The 11103-nt window shown below is 36.6% G+C and overlaps 3 protein-coding genes across 4 annotated transcripts in view; 2 read left to right on the forward strand and 1 right to left on the reverse strand.

Annotated features, from left to right (window-relative positions):
• Window positions 1-445: 445 nt before the first annotated feature.
• Window positions 446-7215, forward strand: LOC107677551 (transmembrane protein 237B). Of its 2 annotated transcripts, XM_016472480.1 has the most exons (14): window positions 446-609; window positions 755-805; window positions 1723-1754; window positions 1866-1879; window positions 2073-2144; window positions 3115-3240; window positions 3359-3452; window positions 3570-3730; window positions 3916-4042; window positions 6063-6254; window positions 6392-6465; window positions 6569-6665; window positions 6746-6867; window positions 7064-7215. In XM_016472480.1, the coding sequence occupies exons 1-14, from the start codon at window positions 592-594 to the stop codon at window positions 7126-7128; spliced, it is 1245 nt and encodes a 414-aa protein (XP_016327966.1). In that variant the 5' UTR covers window positions 446-591; the 3' UTR covers window positions 7129-7215. The 2 variants fall into 2 exon arrangements, with proteins under 2 accessions (XP_016327966.1, XP_016327967.1); XM_016472481.1 differs by lacking the exons at window positions 446-609; window positions 755-805 and adding an exon at window positions 1384-1605.
• A 2247-nt stretch (window positions 7216-9462) lies between these two features.
• LOC107677538 (transmembrane protein 237B-like) lies at window positions 9463-10634 on the forward strand (the record flags this gene model as incomplete). The annotated part of the gene is made up of 5 exons (XM_016472465.1): window positions 9463-9671; window positions 9809-9882; window positions 9986-10082; window positions 10163-10284; window positions 10481-10634. Coding segments are annotated over 5 exons (567 nt in total), but the record flags the coding sequence as incomplete, so codon positions are not given.
• Window positions 10635-10662: 28 nt separating this feature from the next.
• Window positions 10663-11103, reverse strand: part of zp2l2 (zona pellucida glycoprotein 2, like 2) — a 4594-nt gene continuing 4153 nt past the window's right edge. The window contains exons 8-9 of the mRNA XM_016472475.1: window positions 10955-11068; window positions 10663-10851 (exon numbers count right to left, since the gene is read on the reverse strand). Coding sequence (XP_016327961.1) covers window positions 10727-10851; window positions 10955-11068 — 239 coding nt within the window. The 3' untranslated portion in view covers window positions 10663-10726. The remainder of the gene's footprint in view (window positions 10852-10954; window positions 11069-11103) is intronic.

Genomic DNA, 11103 nt, shown 5'->3' on the forward strand with positions numbered 1-11103 from the left:
GAAAGGAACAATTGAAATCGCGTCATATGACCCCTTTAAGGTAACACCACTAGCATTAAAATTAATGACTTCTTTAATGTAAATTATATATATATTATTTATTAAATTGTTATTTTTTTTTAATAACTGAACGTTTTACCCGTTTCAGTCATAAATTCAGTAATAAATATTTAGCAAACATCTTTTTATTATTATTTTTTCAAACTTGCATATTTGATATGCATATTTTCCAGCTCTTGAGACTTTCTTCAAAAATAATTGTAAATAAAAAGAATAAGATATAATAGGATCATATAGTCTTTCTAGATAAACAATTATTTTAAAACGTAGGTGTAATAAGTCTTTTGTGTACATTGTAGCATGATTTCCAGCCATCTGGCTTGCCCTTTTATAGTATAATTACGTTCTGAATTGCTGCGCGCCTCTAGTACGTACAGTACGTCAGGGAAGTTAGACACGCCCACCCGTCTCCAACATCAACAATAGACAACGTGCAAAACAAAATCTCAGACCACAAACGACATGAAAATACAAAGATAATTTTTGCTCAGTAGTTAACTCGACAAAGCTTTTGTTATTCAACTCCGAAGTATGGATACGGAAGCAAAGGTTTGTTACGTGCTTAAATGAGAAGCATCGTGTTCTGTTGGCAAGCAGTTACTGACAAGACGCTAATGAAACTACTTCATCCTTTAGTGTGCATGTTCAGAGCTGTTGTTTAAATATTATTATTATATTATTTGATTGTACGTAGGTTCCCAGCACAAGGAGAAGAGATCTCCCTCCCATTCCTCAAGGACAGAGGGTAAGTCTGGGGTTTGTACATGTTGAGGACTAGGCTTTCTGGGTTTATCCATTGCAATCTGTTTAAACCTCTTACATTATGCTTAAAACCAAAGACTATAGAATATATAGTCTGGATTGAAGCAATACCTTATTAATGCAAATAAATGCAATAATAAATACAGTCAGTGCTAGGGTGAACATGTACATTTAGATACACATTAGAATAAATCTCAGAAGATAAACCTACTTTTATTGGTAAAAGGGTAAATCTCACAAAAATGGTTGAGAATTGCCTAGATCATATTTGACCCCTAAATCATAAGGACATTTATCCTAATTTGGGGGCTACTAAGTTTTTTTTTAAAGGTATTCTTACATTATTTTCATTACATTTAAGCATAATTCTCATTTAAATTTTCATTAATGTGATGCTTCATGTTGATCAAAAGTAAAGGCATTATAAAAATGTTTCTATTTCAAATAAATGTTGTCCTTTTCAACATTCTATTCATTAAATAACCCTGAACTGAATACTCATCAAGGCTGCATTTATTTGTCCAAAATACTGTTTAATTAAATAAATACATAAGTAAGTAAGTAAGTGGTGGTGGTGTATGTGTTTATGTCAGAAGGTAGAGTAACAGTATTTGATGGTGACTCCTGAGTAGCTCCTCCTTTACATAACCCTGCTGCTTGGCAGATGCTCGTCTCAGATTTAGACTCGCATTAATCCTTGCTTTAAGTGCTCAGAGATGTTTGTTTGTACATGTTTCTTGTGTTCCCCCTGTACTCTTGAGTGGAATGGCGAAAAAGCCGACGGTAAGCTTTGTTAGACACAATATACAAATGTAGAGCCCTCAACAGGTTCAGCATCTGATGCTTGAGTTTCATTGGAACTCTTTATTGCTAACCTAATATTACTTTTGAACATTTTAGCGGGGACCACGAGCATTGCCATCTATGCCAAGGTAAGATCACCTAGCAGATCAGATGTTGTTTAAATTGTAATTGTTTTATACAGGGAAGTCATATGCTCTTCTTTTCCTTCCTCTTTCTTCATTATACCTTCAAACGCACAGTCAGGACACAGCAGGTGAGTGTTTCTCTTTTAAATGTTTTTCCACATTTGAGATCTCTTGGTCCAATCTTATTATGTATTTGAGTAGGTAATACTGTTTAAAATTTGATGACGAGTCAGTTAGATTGATTTGCCTAAGGTAAAATTGCCGTTTATTGGTCAGTTAACATTAGATTATGTAATGAAGCTCTTCTGTTGTCCGTCAAAGAGGAGATTCCTGCTCCAAAGAGTAGGAAAAAGAAGGCCAAGAGGGATGTGGAGAGTGTGGATGAACATGATGGTGAGTTTAGGTGATATAAGCAACACACATGACAGGAGAGAGTGGGGCTAGTTGTCATAAGGGCTAAATCTCAGCAACTGTAAGGTCAAACGTCCAATGACTTGTTTCAAACCAGTGTTATTTTAGTATCATTGATATATTATTATAGTTTTTGTTAATATTTTGAATGAGATTTTATTTAAATAATAATTTTACTTACAATTGTAATAATTTAACTGGGGAACTTTTAGATTTTTTTTGTCATTTTAATTCGTTTTTATATGATTTTTTATTTATACATTTTAGTTCATTTAGTTTTATTATTTCAGTACTTCAAGTTAAACTACTTTTTATGGTTTTAGTCAACTATATTTTTCAAACACCATTTTAAAACTATCATAAATTAGGATGCTTTTGTCATATCCTTCAAACCATATTTTTTTTGTCATATCCTTCAAACCATATTTAACAGTTGGGAAACAATTGAAGATAATAAATGTGTTCATGAACAAATATAGCATGGTTTGATGGCAAATGCTGTGATATTTTTGTATTTAGTCTTTTACTGTTTTATTGATTTGTGCATAATTATTAAAAATATTTAACTTTATGTTATTTTTGTCTTCAAGCTGCTATTCATTGGCAGGTTCCCATTTTGGCATGTTGGTGCAAAAGTGCTTCTAAGCTATTGGGTCTTTAAGTGGTTTAAAGTAGTGCAGTGCACTAAATCAGCTAATTAAAGTTGTGTTGCCATTGCTTTTCCAATCCGTGTTGGAATTGTGTATACATTTTACATAGTAGAATACATGGCTACTTTTGAATGGCTTTCAAAAGAGAGACAAAGATGGAGAAAGATGCTTTTTTGGAACAACATCTTCCAGCAGAGTCTGGATACTAGACCTTGCAACCAGACAAACTTGACTGCTTGGTATCACCTGTAGAAGCATGGTGTGTGCATGTGATGAGTTTGTTTCACCCTTGACCCTTGTAGATGGTGGAATGGAAATGGGAGGGCTTACCAGTCGCAGACAGTCTGAATGTCAGGAACCTTTGAGCCCAGAACCTGTGGACAATCCGCCACAAAGGAGGAAAAAGAAGAAGAAAGCACAAGCAATTGGTAGAAACACTGTTCAAAACCATGTACTGTTCACTACAACTCATCTGATACCTGTAGAAGTGGGAGTTTATTAACATAGACACCCCAGAAATAATGCTGATTTGCTCTTACTGGTCAGATGTTGAGGGAGATCAGACAGACTTGGTGTCAAATGGAGATATGGTGGATCAGCATGTCGACGAAGAGGTGACGCGCAAACCAAAAAAGAGGAAGTAAGTCTTTTTTTTAACCTTAAACAGGTTATTGAAAGGCTCCAGGTATTTTTCATGCACCACTGATGTGTCGTTTTTTATGAAAGCTCTATTGGATTGAATTTGTCATTTCTCCAGAGTGAAACCTAAAGTCACAGAAACACAGTCCAACAACGAATTGGACATAGAGGATGATGATATCATCACAGACCCCCAGGTGCCTGTCCCCCAGCATTCCTTGTTCTCCGCTCCCCAAGGACAGAGCCAGCCTGTGGGGAAGGTGTTTGTGGAGAGGAGCCGTAAGTTTCAAGCAGAATAATGTGTATATGGTGTGCAGGTGTTTGCTTAAGACTGTTTGCTTGTTCATACATTGCAACCTTTGACGTCTAAACATTTCAGTATTTCTAAGGTGAAGTTGTTTGTATGCAAGGTACTCTTTACATCATGAAATTAAGGTGGAGTGACCATGTATCTTTGGTGGCAGGTCGTTTTCAAGCAGCTGAGCGAGTGGACCAGTGGAAAGCCAGTGGCCCGATGGAGCAGAGCTTTATGGACAGCCGCTCAGTGTGGACCACTAGAGATGTCTCCTTGAGACTGCACAGCGGCTTTAGGTTTGCTTTCAACATCTGGTTTTAAATGGAACTTTATTTTCCAATTTGTTTAGATCTGTGCGGTTGCTTTAGACTTCAACTTAAAGGAATCATGAACTGACTTTTTTTTTATTATTTTGTACTGTTCTCTTAGGTCCACTTATAATGTTATCAAGATTTTTACATCAAAAAGCATCATAATTTAGAAGTAGTAGACTATTTTCGGTCCTGTTTTTGAGCCCCCTCATCAGAACGCTCTGTTTGAATAGGCGTGGCGGATTGTAGACTCGGAAGTAAACGCCCACTGCTATGATTGGCTAACAGTTGTGTATGTTTGACAGCCTACACAGATGGACGCTGCTGTCATTTAGGTCAAACACACATAAAATACTCAGTACATATCAAATTATCTGTAATAACACACAAAACAATAGTGATCACATAATGAAAACAGTTTCTCACACTTGTGAGTTGCGACATTACCGTCGGATCCAATATAGTCGGCACAGCGTCGTCTTTTTGTTTGAATCTTTCTGAAAATCCATGTTTGTAAACAAATCCGCAGTTAAATGAAGTGAACAAAGGACCAAGTTCTTACTGGCACGGTCTGGAATTTCATTAAAAATAAAGTTCGTCCACTCTTTCCTAAAGTTGGGATCAGAAGGAAGGCAATGCAAAGACTATTTTCTCCACAACTTGGCACTGCACAGCTTTTTGTTTTCTTCGGAGCCATCTTTATCGCTTGGTTTCTGCGTAGACCTGCACACCTCTCTCGTAAACACTACATGCGCGAATTTGTGGGTGGGGCTAAACAGGCAGCGATGTAGAAGCAGGCGTTGATCATCTTCTGCGGAGGCGGTGCTTATCCACACTATTACATCATAAAGTGGCACATTCCACAAGCTGTCGTTTTGGCAGACTGGCTTGAATATAAGCTGTTTTAGACTAACGAGAAAGTTTTGAGTTCTGAAACGTACAGGATTTTTTAATAGTACAATGACTGACCTCTTATATGTCAAAAGATCAAGGGAATTTTGATTTCTCAGTTCATGACCCCTTTAAAATGTATTTGATTAAATGGGTCATTTTATGCACAAGGCGCCTTTTTGACTGAAAAAGGTTCGATTGGATTTTTTTTATTAACTCAGTATGTATGAGAACAATGATAATGGAATGTGGCATTACAGGGTTGAAGTAATATTAAAGTTTCTTTAAAACTTAATTACGTTATTTTGTTAGTATACATATTCAGCACTGTTGTATATATTCTAACCTATTCTAGTCTAAAGAAGCTGAAACTAACAGGCTTTAAACAAAGTCTTTAGATTTGTGATGTTGTGCTTGTTCAGTGGCTGACCTTCTATTTAAGACCCACGTCACGTTTTAGTTTTTGGTGGAAAATAAAAAGATTTAAAAAAAACATAAATCAAGAGGAGTGTTAAAGCTTATTACATTTTACTAATTGAATTTACTCAAAATGTGATGTGTTGTTATAGTTGAAGAAGTTAATAGTCAACAATTAGTATTTAAGAACATATTACATACCAATAAACACAAAAGATTTTGTATAAATACACTACTGTTCAAAAGTTTATTATTACAGTAAAAGCAGTAAAAAATATGGAATATTATTACAGTTAAAATAACTCTTTTCTATTTTAATTTATTTTAAAATTCTATATATTCCTGTGATGGCAAAGACAAATTTTGAGCAGCCAAACAGTCCTTCAGAAATCATTCTAATATGCTGACTTGGTGCTCATGTAACATTTCTTATTATCACACTTGAAAATGGTTGTGCTGCTTAATATTTTTGTTGAACCCATGATACTTTTTTTTAAATATTTTTTGATGAATAATGTTCAAAATAATATCACTTTTTAAAACAGAATGTTTTTGTAACCTTATAAATGTCTTTACCGTCACCTTTATTCAGTTTATTGCATACTTGCTGAGCAAAAGAAAAAAAAATCTCACTGACCCCCAAACATTTGAATGCTGAAAGACTGTTTTCTAAACCTTGACTGTTGTTACTACACAGGGTGATTGGCCTGTTTTCCCATGGTTTCCTGGCTGGTTATGCTGTATGGAATATCATTGTGGTCTATGTTTTGGCTGGGGAACAGATGAGCACTTTTTCCAACCTACTCCAGCAGTATAATACCCTGGCCTACCCCGCACAGTCCCTGCTCTACCTGCTGCTGGCCCTCAGCACTGTTTCTGCCTTCGACAGGTGAATCACCAAACCATAATGCCATTTCACGTGAACTAACAAACAAAAGTCCAGTACACTGTTGCCATAAATATCTGTAGATGCCTGAGCCCTTGAGATTAAACTACACTTAACTACTTTGATCTCTCTCCAAACAGGTTGAATCTTGCCAAAGCCGCTACGACCATGAGGAGTTTACTGACCCTCAGTCCTGTGGCGCTTGCTTCCTTCTGTGAGTTTATCACATTTCTGTCAAAAAATTGATTTATGCACTCATACAGAAGCCATATATGATGAAAACAGCAATGTTTTCATGTACACCTTTTCTTTTTCAGTGTACTTTTCCGCACTCGTTTTATCATTAAGCCAGCAGATGACAAGTGATCGCATCAATCTCTATAATCAGTACTCCAGCTATAATGTGACACTCTGGTAAGACCCTCTTCATTAGAGCATGCTGGGTAAATGCTGTACAGTAATAAGAGCCGAGCGGTTGTGGTGTCTCCTCTCAGGCAGCCGGGCTCAGAGCGCAGCATCCTTTACCCCTGGATCATAGTAAACCTGGTGGTCACTTTGCTGGTCGGGCTGGCCTGGGTTCTGATGTCAACAAGTCCAGATATCGACCACACAGAAGGTAAACACTACAGGATGTTCTTTTCGCATACCAACATCTTATCCAGTGGTTTAAAATGGTAGTGTACTGTATATACTGCACATTATTAGGTACATAAAGTATTCATTCTGAACATATCTTGGTGTTCAAAACTGAAATTGTAAAGTTAGAAATTAAACTTGCATGAATATTACATGCATGTTTTTTCCCTCTGTAGAGTTTTTAATGTTGATGGAAATGGAACATCCAAAAGCAGAAGAGAAGGGAAACATCACTGCATAAGGCACCTGAAGGCATTTTGATACATGGTTGATTTGTCATTGTATATATTAGAAATGTCAAACACTTGCCTATTGTAAGGTCTCAGCAATAATTTTTTTTTTTTTAAATAAACCATTCTTTGTCTGATCGATATACAAGTGATTTCACAAGAGGCCACATTGTTTTGGCATTTTATTAAATGTCACACTGGAGCGGGCTGAGGGCGAGGTTTGGCCCGCTGAATTAAAACAGCCACCACAAGCCCACAGACACCAAACACAGTGAGAGCTCCTGCCGCCCATAATCCATAATCCAATATCTGTGGGACTAGAAGACATACATTTCCAGGTTAAGGCTAGTTTGCATGGGTTGTTCACTACATGAATATTTAAAAAAAAACAAAAAAAAAAAACATAACATCGCTTTTATACCTTCTTTATCTGCTAGATTATCAGAAACTGGCAAATGGGGTACAAGTATGACCTCCCCACTTGAAACTACAACCTTTTCCTCAGAATCCTTCAAGTCTTCTGAAATGGCCCTTCCTAAATTACAAAAAAAAAAAAAAAAAACTTTATTCTACACCAAGCAAAATGTATAGCCCACCTAAAGCTGAAGTTATCTTCAAAACCATTTTTGATTTGATTAAAACCAGAATTTAAGGAATACCAATACAATGTTGCCTTTCACACTCAAGCATTTGTTTGTGATACTGGTTTGTAATATTTGGTGTTTGTAACTCTCCTTCAACAAAAACAGAAAAAGAATCAGTCAACAGAAATGTGTAAAAAGTAATGTACCTTTTGAAGACATGGCCACTTCTGCAATTGTGGCATAAGGATCACATCGAAACTCTTCTAGGGAACTGATGGTGCATTGACCCACCACGGGTTTCCGTCCAAAGGGTCTGTGGTCGATGACTTTCAGCACTACAGGGGGAGTATACATCTCTTCTTTGGGTAGAAGCTACTCTTTCCTAAAGTTGGGATCAGAAGGAAGGCAATGCAAAGACTATTTTCTCCACAACTTGGCACTGCACAGCTTTTTGTTTTCTTCGGAGCCATCTTTATCGCTTGGTTTCTGCGTAGACCTGCACACCTCTCTCGTAAACACTACATGCGCGAATTTGTGGGTGGGGCTAAACAGGCAGCGATGTAGAAGCAGGCGTTGATCATCTTCTGCGGAGGCGGTGCTTATCCACACTATTACATCATAAAGTGGCACATTCCACAAGCTGTCGTTTTGGCAGACTGGCTTGAATATAAGCTGTTTTAGACTAACGAGAAAGTTTTGAGTTCTGAAACGTACAGGATTTTTTAATAGTACAATGACTGACCTCTTATATGTCAAAAGATCAAGGGAATTTTGATTTCTCAGTTCATGACCCCTTTAAAATGTATTTGATTAAATGGGTCATTTTATGCACAAGGCGCCTTTTTGACTGAAAAAGGTTCGATTGGATTTTTTTTATTAACTCAGTATGTATGAGAACAATGATAATGGAATGTGGCATTACAGGGTTGAAGTAATATTAAAGTTTCTTTAAAACTTAATTACGTTATTTTGTTAGTATACATATTCAGCACTGTTGTATATATTCTAACCTATTCTAGTCTAAAGAAGCTGAAACTAACAGGCTTTAAACAAAGTCTTTAGATTTGTGATGTTGTGCTTGTTCAGTGGCTGACCTTCTATTTAAGACCCACGTCACGTTTTAGTTTTTGGTGGAAAATAAAAAGATTTAAAAAAAACATAAATCAAGAGGAGTGTTAAAGCTTATTACATTTTACTAATTGAATTTACTCAAAATGTGATGTGTTGTTATAGTTGAAGAAGTTAATAGTCAACAATTAGTATTTAAGAACATATTACATACCAATAAACACAAAAGATTTTGTATAAATACACTACTGTTCAAAAGTTTATTATTACAGTAAAAGCAGTAAAAAATATGGAATATTATTACAGTTAAAATAACTCTTTTCTATTTTAATTTATTTTAAAATTCTATATATTCCTGTGATGGCAAAGACAAATTTTGAGCAGCCAAACAGTCCTTCAGAAATCATTCTAATATGCTGACTTGGTGCTCATGTAACATTTCTTATTATCACACTTGAAAATGGTTGTGCTGCTTAATATTTTTGTTGAACCCATGATACTTTTTTTTAAATATTTTTTGATGAATAATGTTCAAAATAATATCACTTTTTAAAACAGAATGTTTTTGTAACCTTATAAATGTCTTTACCGTCACCTTTATTCAGTTTATTGCATACTTGCTGAGCAAAAGAAAAAAAAATCTCACTGACCCCCAAACATTTGAATGCTGAAAGACTGTTTTCTAAACCTTGACTGTTGTTACTACACAGGGTGATTGGCCTGTTTTCCCATGGTTTCCTGGCTGGTTATGCTGTATGGAATATCATTGTGGTCTATGTTTTGGCTGGGGAACAGATGAGCACTTTTTCCAACCTACTCCAGCAGTATAATACCCTGGCCTACCCCGCACAGTCCCTGCTCTACCTGCTGCTGGCCCTCAGCACTGTTTCTGCCTTCGACAGGTGAATCACCAAACCATAATGCCATTTCACGTGAACTAACAAACAAAAGTCCAGTACACTGTTGCCATAAATATCTGTAGATGCCTGAGCCCTTGAGATTAAACTACACTTAACTACTTTGATCTCTCTCCAAACAGGTTGAATCTTGCCAAAGCCGCTACGACCATGAGGAGTTTACTGACCCTCAGTCCTGTGGCGCTTGCTTCCTTCTGTGAGTTTATCACATTTCTGTCAAAAAATTGATTTATGCACTCATACAGAAGCCATATATGATGAAAACAGCAATGTTTTCATGTACACCTTTTCTTTTTCAGTGTACTTTTCCGCACTCGTTTTATCATTAAGCCAGCAGATGACAAGTGATCGCATCAATCTCTATAATCAGTACTCCAGCTATAATGTGACACTCTGGTAAGACCCTCTTCATTAGAGCATGCTGGGTAAATGCTGTACAGTAATAAGAGCCGAGCGGTTGTTGTGTCTCCTCACAGGCAGCCGGGCTCAGAGCGCAGCATCCTTCACCCCTGGATCATAGTAAACCTGGTGGTCTCTTTGCTGGTCGGGCTGGCCTGGGTTCTGATGTCAACAAGTCCAGATATCGACCACACAGAAGGTAAACACTACAGGATGTTCTTTTCGCATACCAACATCTTATCCAGTGGTTTAAAATGGTAGTGTACTGTATATACTGCACATTATTAGGTACATAAAGTATTCATTCTGAACATATCTTGGTGTTCAAAACTGAAATTGTAAAGTTAGAAATTAAACTTGCATGAATATTACATGCATGTTTTTTCCCTCTGTAGAGTTTTTAATGTTGATGGAAATGGAACATCCAAAAGCAGAAGAGAAGGGAAACATCACTGCATAAGGCACCTGAAGGCATTTTGATACATGGTTGATTTGTCATTGTATATATTAGAAATGTCAAACACTTGCCTATTGTAAGGTCTCAGCAATAATTTTTTTTTTTTTAAATAAACCATTCTTTGTCTGATCGATATACAAGTGATTTCACAAGAGGCCACATTGTTTTGGCATTTTATTAAATGTCACACTGGAGCGGGCTGAGGGCGAGGTTTGGCCCGCTGAATTAAAACAGCCACCACAAGCCCACAGACACCAAACACAGTGAGAGCTCCTGCCGCCCATAATCCATAATCCAATATCTGTGGGACTAGAAGACATACATTTCCAGGTTAAGGCTAGTTTGCATGGGTTGTTCACTACATGAATATTTAAAAAAAAACAAAAAAAAAAACATAACATCGCTTTTATACCTTCTTTATCTGCTAGATTATCAGAAACTGGCAAATGGGGTACAAGTATGACCTCCCCACTTGAAACTACAACCTTTTCCTCAGAATCCTTCAAGTCTTCTGAAATGGCCCTTCCTAAATTAAAAAAAAAAAAAAAAAAAACTTTATTC

This window comes from Sinocyclocheilus anshuiensis, unplaced genomic scaffold (assembly GCF_001515605.1).
Source record: "Sinocyclocheilus anshuiensis isolate Anshui unplaced genomic scaffold, SAMN03320099.WGS_v1.1 scaffold472, whole genome shotgun sequence".
In the NCBI taxonomy this organism is placed as follows: Eukaryota; Metazoa; Chordata; class Actinopteri; order Cypriniformes; family Cyprinidae; genus Sinocyclocheilus; species Sinocyclocheilus anshuiensis.

Excerpts from the sequence above, each read along its gene's own strand:
- LOC107677551 (XM_016472480.1), top strand. Across the intron at positions 3,241-3,358 it reads GAAGAAAGCACAAGCAATTG|ATGTTGAGGGAGATCAGACA; the intron begins GTAGAAACACTG and ends CTTACTGGTCAG. Across the intron at positions 6,255-6,391 it reads ACTGTTTCTGCCTTCGACAG|GTTGAATCTTGCCAAAGCCG; the intron begins GTGAATCACCAA and ends CTCTCCAAACAG.